Source organism: Dermacentor albipictus, chromosome 3 (genome assembly GCF_038994185.2).
Source record: "Dermacentor albipictus isolate Rhodes 1998 colony chromosome 3, USDA_Dalb.pri_finalv2, whole genome shotgun sequence".
Classification (NCBI taxonomy): domain Eukaryota; kingdom Metazoa; phylum Arthropoda; class Arachnida; order Ixodida; family Ixodidae; genus Dermacentor; species Dermacentor albipictus.
Window position 1 is genome coordinate 10,278,169 of NC_091823.1, and position 19,178 is coordinate 10,297,346.

Here is a 19,178-nt window from a genome sequence, read left to right on the forward strand (position 1 = left end):
TATGAGCGACGTCATACTGTGGACACGACTGCGCAGGTGCAGGGGCATGACTACGTCACCGTCCGGCTTCGAGCACGGCGGCCGCGAGCAGAAAGAAAAAAGGCATTTGCTATCGCAATCAATGCTTTGCCTTTCTGGCGAAACTGTGACATTTTTAATTTGTTCTTTCTACTTCAAGCGTTCGCTACTCACTCTTCGCAACGTTGTTAGACATCGCGACGAAAGTTTCGGAAGTGAGGCATTTAAAATATCATGGACTTCGGATAAAACGGGCGTTATTTTGTCGGATTATCAGGGTCTGTTGTAAAGAGAGTTGATATATATATATATATATATATATATATATATATATATATAAACGAGAAGAAAGGGGATTAACCGAGGGACCCGATATTTATTAGTCATATAATGAGAAGCCAACAAACACTGACACCAAGTACAACATAGGGGAAATTGCATGTGCTTAATAAATGAAATAAAGTAATGATAAATTAATGGAAATTAAAGTGGATGAAAAAACAACTTGCCGCAGGTGGGAACCGAACCCACAACCTTCGCATGTCGCGTGCGATGCTCTACCAATTGAGCTACCACGGCGGCGTTTCCCCATCCACTTTCTTGGGTATTTATGTGTACTAGTAGAACCCTGGGAGTGTTAGCCAGCGCCAGATCAGACATATATATATATATATGCATATATATATATATATATATATATATATATATATATATATATATATATATATAATAATGTGTGTTACCAAGTTCTCCTTTTTTTATCATTTATTTATTGAAGAGCGGCGGCCATACCCGATAAACCAGGTTGGCATGGAAAATGTTTGTTGAAGAGCAGACCATAGCTAGTGTCTCATAGCCAGTGACCAATATTGGTACGACGAGCTGCTTTCAACGTGGTTCCCTCAACACAGCAGCTTGATGGTCTACCCATTTAACCATGGACTACCCAGTGATCCAAGTTGGTGGGAAAACGGTTAGGTCCGGACTACGGTGTAAGATATATACTCTCTAGGTGGTGACTCTTGGCTTTTTTGTAAGGAGAGATAAACCAGATAAGTAACATTGTTGTGCGCCCATTGGTCAACTGATGGCAGCGGCTACCTATGGGTGGTCGAACGCAACTTTAAGATAGAAAAAGTTTCATCTTGCATTAATACAGCAACCGGCGCTTCTTGGGAAATCCGAAATGATTGACTGACGTGGTGAAAGTAGGTCACTGGCGGAGAAAGCCTGGCACTCCCAACAACAATGGCTGTGCATCTGAGAGGTGACTTAGCAGAAAGAATGAAAAGGTTTTATCTCCCATTGCTGTGGCAGCCACTGGCACGCGGGAAGTCCGGAATGACATCCCGAGCAGACAGCTGAAGTGTTTTTGTGCTGTTGAAATCTTGGTAGCTGTTCTTCCCTTGCCTTTGATCACATCATGTTAGTTTTGCTTTTATCCCATAGCCGCGTTCGCTGACCAGGAAATGAACGTATTTTAAGCATTGCCATCTGCAAAATGACTTGAAGTGGTGAGCAGCCATGTGCGAAATCTAACAAAACAAGACTAAACAGCAAGCGACAATGGGTAGAAAATGCTCCGTTAGAGGTTGCAAGTCTGGTTGCCCTACGGGCAAAAAAAAAAAAACACAGTTTTGTTTGGTGTTCCTTCTGATCCTGAATGCCTCAAAGCCTGGGCTCGAGAGATTTCTAGGAAAAACTGTACGCTCAGCACCAAGGATGTTGTTTGCAGCAGTCATTTCACAGACTATATATTAATTTATGTTATTTAGCAATACTGTAAGCCTTTTACAGGCTCATACAGGAGTGGGTCACAATCAAAACAACAAAATATTGTTGGTCAAAACAGAAGAAAGCAATGAAACATGTTAATTATTACAATTCAAAGATATAACAAGCAAACAAAACGACAGACCAATGCAATTAGTACAAGGCAGATAATACAGGGAAGGGGTAAGAACTACGAACAATTCAGATGTGTTGGCAAATGGCCAAAGCACAGTTGTGCAACACAACGTTGTAGCGAAGCAGTTAATAATCGGAAACAGACCTAATCATAAAAAGGTGCACGTATCTTGGTTGCAAATTCTTCGATGGACTCAACATGTGCAATTGGTTCTGGCAGACGGTTCCAGGCTTCAATTGCAGATGAAAAAAATGAATATCTAAATGTGTTGCAACGCGCAGAAAACTGTTTGATGCACTTACGGTGATATGTTCTTTCCGAATGTTGGAAGGGTGGCCTAATGTACTTTGTTTTATCTATATTTATGTGCCCGTGATAAAGAAGGAAAAGAAACTTCATGGCAGCGATATGCCTTCCTGATATTAGAGTCGGGATATTTGCTTGTTCACGTAAAGCAGTGACGCTGTCGTATGGCGAGTGTCTGGAATAAATGAAACGGAGTGCCATGCGCTGTATTCTTTCAAGTTTATCAATGAGGTAAGACTGCTGTGGGGACTATACAATGCTGGCATACTCAACTATTGGCTGAACGAGAGTTTTGTACGCAGTTAAGTTGACATCAGATGGTGCTGTTGCCAATTTCCGATCTAAGAAATTGAGCTGCTTAAATGCCTTTGCACATGTGATATCAATGTGAGTGTCCCATCTGAGCGAGATCGAGAATGTCGCACCCAAATATTTTACATTATCTGATCTTATTATAGCTGTGCCTCTTATGTTGTAAGTGAACATGTCAGGTACCTTTTTATGTGTAAAAGTGATGCATGCTGTTTTACTGATGTTGAACTTCATTCCCCACCTATCACACCAATTGCCAATGCTGTTTAGTGAGGTGTTTAGTTTAGTTTGATCATCCACAGACCGAACAGTTGTGCAGACAACACAATCATCTGCAAAAAGACTTACGGTTATGTTAGGCTCAACACATGATGGGATGTCATTGACATACACAAGAAAGAGCAATGGCCCCAGCACGGACCCCTGTGGCACACCAGAAAAGACTTCAAGGCTCTCTGACTCATTATTGTTTACTGATACATATTGTGATCTGAGTGCGAGGTATGATGCTATCCACGTAACAGTGTTAGATGCAATGCCAATAAGTTTAAGTTTTTCGATCAGTTCACAGTGAGGCACGCAATCGAAGGCTTTGGAGAAATCGACGAATATGGCGTCTTCTTGTAGTCCGGAATTAATTATCTCTGCAAAGTCATGCGAAATTTACAATAGCTGTGTCACTGTAGAAAGACCCTTCCTAAAGCCATGCTGTTTAGGGTATATCAGGTTATTGTTTTCTAAGTAACTAATAATGGATTCGTTGATAATGTGCTCCATTAATTTGCAACAGCAGCTTGTTAAAAAAATTGGTCAGTATGTGTCTATGTGCAACCTATTGCCATCTTTGTGAATTGGGATTACTTTCGTGACGAGCCAGTCTGAAGGTAATGCAGCTGCCTGGAAGTGACACCATAAAAATCCTGTGTTAGAATGGAGCTAGTTGGGCATCAAATCTTTTTAGAAACGTATTGGAAATATTATCGGGGCTGGGCATTTTTTTTTGTGTCAATGTTCAAGAGCAGGTTCAGTATGCCTGGCTCAGTTATAACTACGTCAGGCATCGCTGAATCAGATGCAAACGAAACATACTTTGGAGGGGAGAGCGTGTGAACGCGGATTGGAAATGGGCATTAAAAAGCGTTAGCAATAGTGTGTGCATCATGGGTAAGAACACCTGCGATTTCAATTTGTGCTATTGGGTTTTCAGTTTTTGACAGATAGCGCCAGAATTTGTGCGGTTGACTGTGTATGAAGTTCGTCACAGTATTCGAGAAAATGTTATCTCTCGCCTTTTTAATTCAAACTTCAACGCAGCTGAAAGATGCGCGATTTCGACCGGGTTATGTTTTTTCCTGCGCATCCTTCGCAATTTTCTTATCAAGTGGATGATACTGCGGGTAATCTAGGGTGTTTTCCTATTCGTTGGTTTACGTATTGCGGAGATAAAATTTTCTTCACTATGTTTTATGGCACCCTTAAATTTCTCCCACAATCCGTTAACATCATATGAAGGCAGTAGTGTGAAATCCTCAAACACAGTTTCTAAATAATCTATGATGCTGACGTCATCTGCTCTTGTATAATCTTTAAAATCAGTGTAAGGATGATCTTGGTGAACCGCCTGTTAAGGCGGTTCACCAAGATCATCCAGTTCACCAGATCAGTTCACCAGTTAAGGCTGCTCAGTATGATGATGGGTGCCATTGTGAGGTGGCACCTCTGACCTAGATGCAAGTTTGCATCTGCAAGATGCAAGTTTGTTCTCGTATCATGATCACGCATTATGTGGCAACTCTTTCTCCGGTCCCTCCCCTATAGCCTTGCAGTAGCCTTTCACTTACTTCTGTACATTGTCCTGCATGTGTATTAGCCGATTGCAATGGAATTTCGGAACATGTACAAAGTTTAGCTTTTGATAGTGTAGCTACAGAGCAGCCTTCGTCCAAAATTCTGTGTTTGAAATAGCAGTAGATGCATCAAGAAACATATTCAGAAATAGCTGTTTTTGATATAAAACTTATATGACTTAAGTTGCAGTTTTGCCCATAATGTGAAGCAGGAAGGCGATAGCTGGCACAGTATTACGTGCGGTAGGTCTTGCATTATCTCATGTTCCATTGGTTGGCGTAAATATTTGCAGATGCATGTAACCAATCGCCTTTCCGAAGAAAACTTTAGTCACTTGTGGCTCTAGTCTAAATCATCATTTCTCTAAGTGGTTCTCTCTGGCGGGGAAACAGAGAGGCATGACTCTTCCTCCTCTTTCCTACACTCCCTTTTACGTCTTGCTGCAGGCTTTGGTTATATTATTTCACTTGTGGCACTGGTTTATGGATAAGCTGGAAAGCATGACGTCAGTCAATCATTTTAAAGAGCACTCAAGAGGCCATAGCACAGTATTGTCCAAGCACAGTATCCTTTTCTACAGCATAGGCAGAGTGGGTGAGAGGTAGGATCTTCGACTGACAATTAGTGGGTCCAAATTTAAATCCCTCACAGGGCACTGTGACTTTTTCTCTTTAATATTATTCGGCTTTATATGTCCACAGTTAGCTGTCTATTATCCTTAGGAGCTTGACTTAATATGAGTTCAAGGCAGTTAAACTTCGCGGAGTATTTTTCTGCCTTGTTTTGACTCACCGAGCGCTTGAGTGGATGTGCAGGTTGATAGGTAGCAAAATTCTGTTTAGCAAACACTGTTTATTTTTATGTGCAGTATACAGTATTAAGTCTCAAAATGATGCAGCTTTGCGAATGTGCAGTATGCACAGTACATAATACTGCATTTGAGAATGATGAAGTTCTGCGAATGTGCCAGGTGTGTAATTACGGGCTCTTGTTTCCCTAGGTGCCGACTAGCACGGAACACTGTGATGATGGTGAGCTTCAGGTGCTCCTTTGTTTACTCGAGCAGCGGCTATGCGCTCCAGCGGGCCCACCTACGGATGAGGAGAACCAGCAGCTCTGGGAGACCCTGCGCTCTTTGGTGCCCAAGTATAAGGATCGCACAAGACTCATGAGGCAGCGAATCACAGAAGTAAGAAAATTCAGGGAATTGTAGAATATGGCAGCATAACCCTTTTTCTAACCCTTTCTGTTTCATATCATCAATGGATTGCCGATGTCTTACAGAATCCCAGTAGGCTACTTTTTCACCTAAGTGCTGACTGGTGCTCAACTCCATGAGCTGGTTCTATTCGTGAGGAAAGTGGAAACTTTTGGGTTTCGCATCGCAAGGCTGGTTACTGACAATCACAAAGTAAATGTGCATGCATTTAAGCTCCTGGAATATGGCTGTCTGACTCATTGGATCGAACATCCCTGTGACCCTGAGCGACCCCTTTCTCTTAGCTTTGATCCGTGCCACATTCTGAAAAATGTGCGCTCCCAGTTCTTTGCCCATGACATCAGGCAAAAGGAGAAATATCATCTTTGCAACTAGAAAGACTTGACAGTAAGACCAGTGGGTTATCTTAGTTGCAAGCATGTCTACCCAAACAATATTGGAAAGAGGAACATCAGAAGGGCCGTGCAGGTGTTATCATCTGCTGTAACCGCTGCCTTGGAGCACCTGAAAGAACAAGTGGGTCACACTTGCAGCGTATCATTTGCAAGCGCAGGCCCTCGTATTACATTCATAAAGTACTTTTACCCTTGGTTTGTTCTTCATGACACAAGCAACACAACGCAGCACCTTCGTCAGAACTTTGCAGATGCCCGGCATTATGATGATGTTGATGATGATTGGCTTGAATGGCTTGAAGCTACTATGCCGATGTACTTGGAGGAGTTGAAAAAGAGATGTAGCCATCCAAAGGAGTTTTTGACCAAGGAAACACGTGAAGCATTTCTCATCACTACGTATTCAACTGCGGCATGCATAAAGCACCTGCTGAGTGTTGAGAAGTTCTCATTCGTGCTTACGTGCAAATCTAACAGTGACCCCATAGAATAACTCTTTGGAACATTGCGGATGTGTTCGGGTTGCAACGACACCTTGAATGTTTGTGCAGCCCTTTCAGGACTTGAGAAACTGCTTAAAGCAGGAGTTACTGCCTCTAATGCACTTTCGAACATTGCTCAAAGCGAGCCTACAGAAATGTTCACTGCACTGCTTCCAAAGACAACGGCAGAAAAAGGGCAGCCACAGTCACAAATTTCAAAAACTGCAATGACTGTTCTAGAATGACTGAACACTATGCTCCTGCCTCTGCACTTGCCCTCCCTTCAGATTTCCGCGACAGTGTGTATGGGAGGCTACATTGCTCATGTTATAACAGAGCAAATGAGGTGCGAGAACTGTATAGCTGTTTGCGCAAAGCCAGTAACAAGTCAGCCACTCCTGACATTCATTCACAGCCAAGATCGAGCTGGATTGCTTTATCCTTCGTACCAGCTCCTATTTTTCCTTGATGCCCTGCGGGAAGATCGTGCTCTTGAGAAACCCCTCACTAGCCTTGTAGAATGTGCAGTTCCTGTTCTCTGTGGGTCTCCACACTGTTAAAATGCATGGGCAGTGACAAGCCTCACTGGCTGAAACTTGTGGAACTGATTTCTGTACGGCTCCTGCGACCTCTTCTTTTGAACTACGCATTCTCTGTGACTGACAAGCACGATGCCTATAGGTACTTCGCAAAAAGCCCCTTTCAAGGAAGTCCCTCATGCTTTGAGACAACGGCGAATAATAAATGCTGCTGTCATTTCTTACACGCACTGCACGGGCAACCCCAGAAACGCATCTTCTGGGTTGACAACAATAGTTACCATTTTCACTTCGCAAATCGTACAATAAGGAACAAACCACATATATGTGTATACCTCTGAGCTGTGAAATTAGTAATCAAAGAAATATGGGTACGAGCGGTGCAGCCAACACGCAGAGACACGCATTCAGCCACTGCAGAGGGGAGGCACTGCACGTGGGCTGCGCATTTACATTTGCACAACCGTACAGCCGGTCGACTGCAGTGCCTCCACACTTCACTATGGGGAACTGCTCATATAGGTACATTTAAGTATGTATCGCGGCGCATAAAACCGTGTTGGTGAGTGGCCACATGCCTTCATAACTGTGTAGTCGCCATCCATTATCGCGTCAATAGCGGTTGCAGCTTTGTCTGCAGCAGTTGCGGCAAACAGTAGTTTCACTTTCAAAGGTTGTGAGGGGTTGTTTATATGCCCTTGTTCAGTCTTCCTCAAAACCTTCAAAAGAACAGTCACTATCACTGTCAAATACAATGCCGAAGACCTTGTCATGCACATGGTCAGATGTGGTTGACAGGGAAGTGGAAGGAGGAATTGTCGATGCCAGTCGCTCATGGAGCTCGCTGTCTCCAGACCCATTGGGGGCGGTTGATATTCCACAGTACTTGAACAATCGGGCCACAACTTTCTTGGACACGGATGCCCAAGCCTTGGACATGAAGCTCACAACATCTTGCCGCGAGGGTTTTTTCAGATTGCCCTTGCGCACTGCTGCCCCTGTGCTGATGAAGCTGGCCCAAGTCTTGCAAAGGCTGTCTTTAAACGGCCTCGTCCAACTCGTGTCCACAGGATGGAGTCTGCATTGACTCCAGTCAGCAACGACTCCCTGTCAACATTGTTCCTTATCTCTGGCAGTAGCTAACTGACCCAATTTTCGCTATCCTTCATGGATAGTGGGCTATCTTTTGGTGTTTTAGAAAAAAAGCAGCAAATCAAGCCATAAACAGGTGTTTCTCTTTTTTGGGTAGGGGAAGGGGGGTGGAGGGCGTTTTTCAGGATACTATTACGGTATATGTATGGGAGCTGACTGGCTGCATACAGCCTGTGTATGGTAGTGATGATTAGGTGTTTAACTTTGCCAAGTGTGCAAGTTATTGGAGACACAAAACTCGTGTTATGCCCTATTAAAAGCCTTTAACATCTCTTTTGCCTGCCTTTCTTGTAGCTTGAGCAGCGCCTAGAGGAGAACCAGCGAGAGTCACTCTACTGGCGAGAACACCACTTGGAAGAGCACAGGCAAAGGTGTGTAGATGTGTATGCTATATTTGTTTGCTTTGTTTTTCTCTCAGGGCTGAAGCATCACAGAGAGGAGCAGTGTTTTGTTGCAATAACTAAAGTAAAATATAGCAAGAATTTTGTTGTTAGAAAATGAAGCAGGTCACTGACCATGGTCAAAATAAACATAAAATGATGTTTCGGGATCCATACAGATCCCTTGTTCACAATGGAATGTAGGCTAAGCACAAGGTTCTTCAATAGCATTCAGCACATGACGCAAAGTTCGGGAGCACACGTGGTTGAGACGTGCATCTACATCACATCACAGCAAAGTGACAGTTCTACACGTGATACGCAGTTCAGTGGGTTCCCGTAGCCATGCGTGTGCTAATGGTGTAGTGCTGGCACCTATTTACGGCACAACTAGTCAATGCCATTCTCACAGGGAGACCACACAACTTTGGATACTCACAAACTCACACGCATACAGCAGTATGTGCACTACCATGCATTGTGAGACACATGTGCCGCTCATTAACGGGGAGTTTCTTTATTTCATAATATGCATAGAATAAAGTGCAAGCACCTAATAATACACCAACTGCAATTTTAAGCAATAAGTATGCTGTACCTAATTATAGTTGACTTACAAACAGTAGTGTCATATATACTACATCAGAAGTAACAATATTTCACTGCCAAGCTGCGCCACTTACGGGTTTTTGAAATTTTCTTTGCCAGTTTAAAATTATAGTTCCTACTTAAATTATGGACACTTTTTGCTCATTTACAAGCTGCACTGTTGTACAGACTGCACAGACTTGCAAATAACAGAGCCTATGTTCAAGAACATAGGCCAACTTATTTTTCCTTTGTTTTCCTTTCATTGTTTTCTTTTGCTTTGTTTTAGAAAGTGAAAAATATTCACTATTCAATCTTATATGAAAAAAGCAGCACTTCAACACCCCGACACAGCAGGCAATGCTGTGGATTTTCAGCCCTGCCTATTGGTTCCTTTGAGCATGCATATTGTGCGATTCAGCCTTCTTGCCTGTGCTTCTGAACTCTTGTCAGTGCATTTGTGCAACTCACCATTCCATTATTTCCTCTAGGTTGGATGCTGTGGTAGAAGACTACGAGAGGCAACATGCACTGGCCTTAGAGCGGGCAAGCAACGCAAGACAGCAAGCTGAAAGCTTACTGCTGCAGCTCGCAGATGCACAGTTGAGTTGCGTTTCAATGTCTATAGTTGCTGTAGTTGTGTCAATGATCGTCTCCTGTAGGAAGGCACAGTCATTCAGTAAATGCGTGCCTTCCAATTCCTCCAAGTTTGTTGTTATGTTTGTGAGTTTGGGCTCTTTCTGTGATTTAACAAATTTTGGGTAAGGTATTACAAAGATAAATTTTGTTCTTGAAAAAGTATTAAAGGTGTTGAAAGTTGGGGCAACGCAAGATTGCACAAAATCCGTACAAATGGAGAACAAAAAATCATGAGGGTGTGTGTGCCACCCTCTTGTGGCAGAGCAGGGCGTCATAATGCCACAGGCATGCTTGCTTTCAACGAGGTTATTGAAACGAGTTTCTGCAGCAGGCCACATTGGGAGCAGCAAAGTCGCTGTGATCGAAAAACAATGTGTTGCCTGTCAGTCTGCGGTTACAAGCTTGCTGCTGCCTGTGTGCTATGGCTAAGAATAAATTAGTGAACTTCCGTTTATTTGACCTTGATGGGACTGATGAAATTGATCAAATCATCCAGCGGATCGTATTAATCAAGATGCAGTAAAAGCTTGAGAAAACACCACTTATTCATTTGGTGATGTTTTACCAATTCTAAGAGGCCCTTGAATTAAACGTTCGCCCACTTCTATGTGTCAAAAGTATAAAACTAATGTAGAAATTACATTAAAGGCCAAGTAGAAATCTAACGCACACCCGGTGTCCTAGCAAAAAAAATGGTCGAAATATATGGCACAATGGCAGCCTGGTTCCTAAAGTTAGCTTCGCCGCAATATGCATGTGTTTTGCAAACACCATGAAGGTAGTTTGGTATTGTGTCCATTTGTACCGTGCAGGCCAGTTTCAGCTCAACTTTCCTGAAAAAGAAGCGCATGTTAGAATTGGGAAACTATCGTAATCAGACAATGTGAGCCACAGTTATTGCTTGAAAATCTTCCTAGGGGAGACCGAAAATGGACATATTTGACCAGAGATGGCGTGTGTTCAATGCATTCACTGTCTCCTAATTTTCGCCAACAGACGATGCCACTAAAAGGGTAGCAATAGGGTCACAATTAGGGGTCAGGTGTGCTAGTTCATGCAGACTGGACAAGTTTAAATCATCCTGCAAAGGTGAATATTAGAATCGAAATAACGCAGGTTTGAGCCCATAGAAATGCATGGGCACCAGCCAGGACCTTTGTCCAGAATCGAATTAACGGAAGTTTACTGTATTGTTAATACGGTGCGTACGTATCCCATAAAAGGCATGTGCCCAGGGCAAACGTTGCAAAAATTCAGGCTAAAAAAAAAAAAAAAATCCACGCTGTCTTTTTTGTATTTGTAGGACGTTTACAAATCTGAAAGTTTGCGGCTTTATAAATATAGACGGTTGGTTAATTCACTGGTTAGAGTTATACAGTCCATTTATGTTAATTCGACCCTGGCAGTATGCAAGAAATTCATTGTATTATCCTGCTGATTGAATTAAGATGTAGAACAAATGCAAAAAACTTGGAAGATGCTAAGCTTCACCTTCAAGAGTGGAACGCTATAGCGTTATCGCACATTGTTCGCGCTGCCCACTCATTCGCTCGGCATGCTCTTCAGTCACACAAAGACAAAACGTGCGCCTGAGCAAGCGGAACGAACCAAAGAACTTGATGTCTCAGAGGGAGAAACGATCTACGCGAGCCAAACGTCGTGATCGGCACTGACAGCCGGGTGGTGATGTGCCATGAAGGTGGACACGATCATGGGGCTGATGTCTCGATGTGATCATCCTCTATCTCGCTTGGGAGCACCACGCAGACGCATGACTCCTTGCCAGCAGCATGGCACACATCGCAGGAGACGCTTTCCCACCAGACGCGCTACGGCGCAGCGATCACGTCAGGTGTCCCGCATCGGACGCTGCACCTAGAAATCGCGCTGTGAGCGGAAAGAGGAGCCGCGTCACATAAGCACGAGGGTTTGAGGGAAGCACGCTGGAAGTTGGAAGGGGAGAGAGTGAGAAAACTTATTAAACGCAAGTGTATTGGGGAATCCTCGCACAGGTCCCCGCAGTCCGTTTGAGCAGTGCCTCCAGAGCTCTGGAGAGCCCTGGAGGCACTGTCAATAATGCGAAATAATGACGCGTTGTTGCAGCTACTAAATAAAATCTAATAAAGAAATACAATCACGCCGGAGTGCCATCTTCTGGCGCAGCGCTGCCGCATCCGCGCGAGAATTGCAAAATGCCAACGAGGAGTTTACCAGCCCACCTACAACTACGATCGAAGTGCACCTTAAACATCCCCAGGCGACCTAAATAAAGTTATCCGGAGCCATCCACTACGACCTCCCTCGTAGCTATAGTCGGTTCGGGAGTTTAAAAACGTTAATCACCACAAACCAAACCAATACATGTGGGTGTACATTCGAAGCTAAACGACTGCATCCGTAAGTCGTGAGCTGTGCAAAAGCGTAGAAAATGTGCTAACTTCTGATGAAGCTCAAAACATAGCATGAATAAAGTCGCTTTTATGTCACAGGCGAGCTGCAGATGCATACACTTTCTCTGCAAGATGAAACTAAATGAAACAAAGAGAGCGCATTAGAGAAAAAGTTAACCTAAATGCGCTAAAAGCACGCACAGCATGAACACATGGACTTTTTGGAAGCGGCAGGCGTGAATTAGGCTCAAAAGAAGAGGTTGTGAGGAATCGTGGCACTTCACAAAGCCGTGCGTATTTTGCCACTTCCTCGAAGTCAGCCTGCCCGATCCTATGTGTCCACACTTTTCTTCCTTGTGCGTTGTGTTCGCCTGATGGTGAAGGAAGAAGCCTTTTGCCATTGCTGTGTCGGTTGCGGCAACTGAAGGCGCAGCAGCATGCCATCACAATTAAGTTCTTGTCCCTAACCGACTCGATTTGTTCTGCTAACACACTCGAACAGTCCGTTCGCGCATACTTTCGTCGCGCAGGGCCAACAGTGGCGATCGGAGTGCGCTGTAAAGAAAAAATATACAAAAGAGCGGCGCCTGCTTCCACATGACACAGATTGGCTAATGGGGGAGCGGAGGAGAAAAGGTCAGGGAGAGCGGGGTGGCAGAAAGATCTAAGAATGGCGCTACTTTTGAAAAATTAAGGGGCTTTAGTAAGCAAGAATTGTAAATCCAAAAGTGCTTGCTCACCTCCTAGTTGTATGTCATTGGCCCGCATGTGCAACCGTTGCTGCTTGTGGACATCGAGCACAGTGATGAAATCAAACGCACGCAACTGTCTTCTCTTGATGTCTGTGCTCAGTACTTATGTTGATGTGCACCCAAATTACCTATTACCTATTAATTAGAAACTACCAGCGTTGCTAACATTAACACCTTGACCTATGTTAAGGTGATTCCACAGTGGTTGCAGTAAATTGACAGGTGCAATAGGTGCTGGAGCTCACGAAAATACAGGGTTAGCAAATATCAAAACTTTTGGAATGACAGTGTTGCCCTGTCTTGAAAAAACAGCACAAGTCCAGCAGACAGTAGTCGTTTTTAAGATTGCGGTTTTCTGATTTTTTTACTTAACCAAGTTGCATTGAAATATATAATAGCATTGCTGTGAATCTTTTCAACCTTGTCTGAGGCAAGATTTATTGTCACAGTCTAAAGAAATCTGGCCAGTGGCCATCAATCATGCTTGACTTACAACATCAACAAATGGTGGGACTTCGAAAAGTTGAAGGAAAGGGCATTTGGTCTTCTGACTAAACTTGAAGGCTCTCTGCTGCATTTACAGAGGTAATACATGGCTCAAATGTATTGGACATTAGTGTACAGCAACTACAAAAGTGAATTAACCACGTTCAAGAAGTGTTCACTAAAATGCCTGTTGTTTGCAGGGCACAAATTAAACGTCTGGAGGCTGAAGCGCACACAAGAACAGAGAAACTGAAGAGTGACCATTTGCGGGTACTTCAAGCACTGGCTGAAGAAAAGGAAGCACAGGTACAGAATTTTCCTTCTGGCACTCATTCTATTTGCCTTTGACCTTTCCATGCAATATGATTGTGTTTTTTTTTTTTCACATTTTATGACCTCCTATGTAAATGAGTGCAGCTTGGCTGTGGACTTGATTACAGAAATCTTCTCTCTGTGCTTAGGTACTCACCTGATATTTGCTGCCAGATTGCATTTTGGATGTGGTAGTTTATCAGCTTCTGAACTAAGTCTGTGGAAGCTCCGAGCACCCGCTGCAGTGACTCAGTGGCTGTGGCATTGTGCTGCTGAGCACAAAACCTCGGGTTGGATTCCCGGTTGTGGTGGTTGTATTGATGATGTGGCAGAATGGAAAAACACTCATGTATCGTGCTTAGGACGGACAATAAAAAAAATCGCAGGTAGGCGGTCAAAATTAATTGGAAGCCCTCCAGACCATAGCATCTCATAACCCATTGTGAAGCTTCTGGACTTTAAACTTCATAGTTTAATTTTAAGCTGTGAGTGGCCACTGCGAACAGTGCTGCCAGTGGCAAAGTTTTTCGTGCTGGAATGTATTGCATCAGATGGTGTAATTACTCTCACCTTGCCCGTTCTCCTCTACAGCTTTTAGTGTAGTGCAGTCAACTTCCGTTAATTCGAACCTCACAGGACTGACAAAATTGGTTGAATTATCTGGCATGTCGAATCAAACAAGAGGCAGAAATAACACCTAAACGTGCCGATTATTCATTGGCAGTATTTGCCCCGACTCAAAAACACATCCCCGAATCGAGAATGTGGCCACTTTTTATGGGTTGAAAGTAAAAAACTGACATAAGCATGACATTGTAGCTACTAAACAATTAGAAATCGAATGTTCGCCTGACTATATAGCGAAAAAAAAAAAGAAAAGCGTAGCATGGCTCAGATTCTGGCAGTAAGAAAAAGATGAAACCAACAGACTTTACCATCACAGAATGGAAATTTATTCACTTAAAGTCCATCATCATCCCTCAGACAGCACTTTATCGCTGTCTATTAAGAACCACATCTGCTTTGTACATTACATAGTGCATTTGATATTCTTCATTTATCTAACGAGTACTCAACAATCGTAAGGGGGATGGTGGCCCACACCTAGATTAACCACTTCACTAGTTTGTTCTGTGACGCATGCGATTCTCCAGAACATCAAAAACATGTGACGTGACTTATTGCCGCTATCTTAACATGCAGTGGTGATCCAACTGCGCCATTTGCGCCATTTTGCTATAATTCGACTTGCCTGCTCCTGGCTGCGCCCACGCAAGTGCCATTTGCGCCAACTGCACAAAAGTGCGGTATTTTCACATTTTCACTGCAGTGCAATTTTTAAGTGGGGTCTTGCAATCACAGTCAGCGACCGTTTTTCTGCATGCTTGGTACTTGGTACTCCATATATGGGGTACCATGGTGGACGTCTATATGGACCGTTGAAATCTCGACGCAAAACCCTACGCCGTCCAATTTTCCGAACTTTTTGCCATGACTACAGGTGTGAAACGGCATTGATTGAAGCCACCACCACCGCCATTTCGATTATCTTGCTGCCTGGAACAAGGGTGCTCGCACGCAGATCCGCTGGCAACCGTATTCACCACCTCGGCAACGCTAGGCCTAGGTACTTTGGCATTCGATACAAAGTTTCTTGCTGTTCGGTACCGCGTTTTTTATTAAAACAATTCGTTGCTGTTAGCAATGGTGCCGACTCCATCTTTGTAATCCTCACTAGTGGCTTCAAAGCTCGGAAAGCACAACGCGTTGCAATATGCTGGATGCTTAAAGTCAGCTTCGCCTCAATACAGCAATGTTACGCGGTGAAGCATATCAAAAGTGGGAAGAGCAATTGTCATGAGACAGTAATTCTATTCCATGCATGCACCCACCCTCTCCCGTCTCCTGCCACAGTACGAGCACCGACTAATATGTGTACTGGCAGGCCTTGAGAGCCATTTTGGAGGTGCCTATGGCGATTTGAGCAATTTGGGGCAGTAAAAGGCATGCATTTGTTTTTGTGGACTGCCCCATTTTTTGGATGTTTTCGCAGCCCTTGCGGAATTCGAAAAATCAGATGTTGACTGTACTCTACGAAATGAATTGATTTGTTCTGTCTTGGACCAATTCAGAGAGCACCATGGGGGACTTGCATGTGGCCAGCAATCCGATTTAGAACTTTTTTGTAAAGATTCCACCGGGAACTGAAGCTCGATGTCTTAAATTCAAGGCAGTCCTGAAGACCCTGACAAGTACGACAACAACCCTAGCAATGCATTTAAGGAGACACCCGGACTTGTACAAGGACTACCAAGAGAAGCGGGACGCACGCGAAAGGCCATCCAAGCTCAAGGGGACAAGCAGGGCAAGTGGTCAACAGCCATCCATAGCCGACAGTTTCAAGCCGAAAATGAAAGCGTCAGCCCCAAAAGCCCAACAGATGACAAAAATGATAGCTCACTGCATAGCTCGTGGTATGCACCCCTACAACATTGTCGAAGAACCGGGTTTCCTCGACATGATGAAGTTCGCTATGCTGGATTATGCCGTGCTGTCTCGGACAACGTTCTCGAGAGCCATTATTCCAGACCTCTACGCATCAAGCAAAGAGAAGGTGAAAAAGAAGCTCAGGGACATTTTTGCAAGCGGAGTGGAGTTGCTTTCATTCACAACTGATTGTTGGACATCGCAGGCAAACGATAGCTACGTTTGTGTAACTTGTCATGTCATGGACAATGACTTCGTGCAACACGTGCATGCATGGGCTTGCACGGAGATGACAGACTCTCACACTGCAGAAAACCTGGAGCTATTTATCGCAGGTGTCATCGAGGAGTGTGAACTTCCAGCCCACGATACTGTACCGGTCTTCGTCGTTACAGATAATAGAAGGAACTTCTGCAGTAGCGCGGTCGTCCTGGAGTGGTATGCAGTGTTTCGGACACACCCTTCCGTTTCTTTTTTTTTTTTATGCAAGGGTAAATGCCTCAGGGCATACAGGGGTATGGGATAGGGTGAATAAGGATGATTACACCTTTTTTAGTTGTGTGTCAGTGATGCCAGAGAAGTGTCAGGGTTTTCGCAGCTCTGTGCTAAGACCAGAGCGATTGTTGCTAAATACAAACGGAGTGCCAAGGCCCGAGGACGGCTTCAGAAACATGCAGCTGGACCCTCTCGAGGTTATCCAAGACGTCCCGACGCAATGGAACAGTGAGCATGCCATGATGGCCAGGCTCGTGAAGCTCCGTACGGTCATCACTGTTGAACTTTCAGAATCTGATGCAGTTCCAAACTTGAACGCTAGGGAGTGGAAGCTTATGAATGCAGCAGTGCAAGTCTTGAAGCCACTTGACCATGCCACAACTGAACTGGCTGGTGACAGATATCCCACGCTGTCACAAGTCATTCCCCTGTTGCAGTGTACTGAGGTGGTTCTAGCTGAGCATGTTTCCGAAGGTGGTGAGGCAGCATTGCTTGCCTGAAGCCTTTTGTGTAGCATCAAGACGGTTCCATGATATCAAGATATCATGGCTTCCTGCATTGGCAATGTTGGTCGATCCTAGATACGAAGATGTCTGTTATGCTGAACGACCCGCAAAGCAATAAGCGTTCATTCTACTCACAATGGCAGCAGAAAAGACTGTGCCAGTTGATCAACATGGTACAGCAACAGGTGAGAACAGCATCTGCTCTGCAGACCCATCAGGGGACTCTGTGTGGAGTGCTTTTACACAATTCAGTTCGCGTGCACATCATCAGTCAAGCCGTACAATCTCAGATGAGGTTGCTGGGTACTTGAAGGCCCCCCTTCTTTCCCAGTCCGAAGACCTCCTTGTGTGATGGAAAAGCACGGGAAGCCACCTTTACCCAACCCTGGTTGCAGCTGCCCGTAGGTATCTTTCGATACCAGCCACCCAGACAAGAAGTAAAAGGCTTTCTTCGACTGCAGGAACCGTTATAAGCTGCAGAAGGGAGCACCTCAAACCCCAGCATGTGGAACAGCTAGTGTTTTTGCACGAAAATTTGTAGATTTTTGTAAATAATCAAGTTGTTTACTTTCCTTGAATAAATCCCAGACTTTAGCCCTCTGCTGGTTTTTTTTTTCTTTACTTGCTACTATTCGAAGTATTTGCTTCGAAATCATTCGAGAAGACTTACTATTCGCTTCGAATTTGCTTCGAACCAAAAAAAGCACTATTCGCACAAGCCTACATAACTCACATGACTTCCATACAATGAGAGTATCCAAGTGATTCGTAAGGCCCTAGCATCAAAATGGTAACAAGAATGGAACTCGTGCATAAATAAGAAGTTACATATGACTAAACCCCTGCTTGGCGAGTGGAAATCATGCAGTCACCAAGAACGATTCTATGAGACAATGTCATGTCGACTTCGAATCGGACACACACATCTAACATATAAATTGCTATTCCGAAAAGGAAACCCATCAACTTGCGAGAAATGCCATGAATCGGTTACAGTTAACCACATCATAATGTCATGTCCACATACTGAAACACAGAGGCGGAAACATTTCAACAATTTGTATCACTTGCACATACCTTTACACCCTGCCTTAATATTGGGCGAAGAGCCACCAGTTTCATTCACGAACTTGTTTGACTTTTTAGATGAAACTGGGTATTTACATCGACTTTAAGGTAATGCAGCTATTGCTTGCCTTAACATTGGATCTTGTACTGTCCTGTGACTGACGCAGCATGGCCTTAGTCGCTTTTGCGCCATTAAACTCGAATTAACTAACTTCAAGTGCTAGCCCTAGGACGAAGACACTCCTCATGATGTTTTTATTTCACTACTACTCAACCTCTCATAATAAAAAGATAATCATATTCATTATAAGAGGAAATAAAATGCTACTTGCCCAGTTCTATTCAATATTTAGAAAAAAAATTCATTGATGTTACCCTTGACAATGACATGGGCGGTCGGAAGGTTTCGTTTCCTCCACTTTGCCCCGCCCCTCTTTCACGTTTCAGTAGTTTCATTATCGCATAATGCTGTGCTGGCTTTGCTGGCTTGCAAAACTCGCACAAACTGCAAGTAGCAGAGAATATGACGTCCATGTGATATTGTGGGATTCTTGAATGGTCCACGCCACTTGACCAAGAACAGCTGCAGGGTTGAACACAATGCTGTCTTGCCTCGATTTCTCCAAGGCCGCACATTTGAATTTTGTGCAGAAAACCGTAGCGCCAACTCTCGGGCGGCGTTTCACTCACCGACAGCAGTAAAGGGCAGTGATGGCATATGCAACGTCACCACTCCCTGCTCGAGGGCAGGTGATTTTATGGACCATTCAAATGCTATTTTCTCGTAAACTAAGCTTTTTCTTGGCACAAAACAAGCGCCGCAAGGTTTCTGGAATGTTATCTTAACAGTCCAAGTTGACTTAGTATTTGCCTGTAGTGTCCCTTGAAAATGTTC

General features: G+C 44.0%; 1 protein-coding gene across 2 annotated transcripts in view; it reads left to right on the top strand.

The window, feature by feature from the left end:
* Positions 1–19,178, top strand: part of LOC135919520 (golgin subfamily A member 3-like) — a 28,662-nt gene that overhangs the window by 2,503 nt on the left and 6,981 nt on the right. For both annotated transcript variants that reach the window (XM_065453399.2, XM_065453398.2), the window contains exons 3-6: positions 5,394–5,582; positions 8,475–8,551; positions 9,640–9,750; positions 13,616–13,721. In XM_065453399.2, coding sequence (XP_065309471.1) covers positions 5,394–5,582; positions 8,475–8,551; positions 9,640–9,750; positions 13,616–13,721 — 483 coding nt within the window. The remainder of the gene's footprint in view (positions 1–5,393; positions 5,583–8,474; positions 8,552–9,639; positions 9,751–13,615; positions 13,722–19,178) is intronic.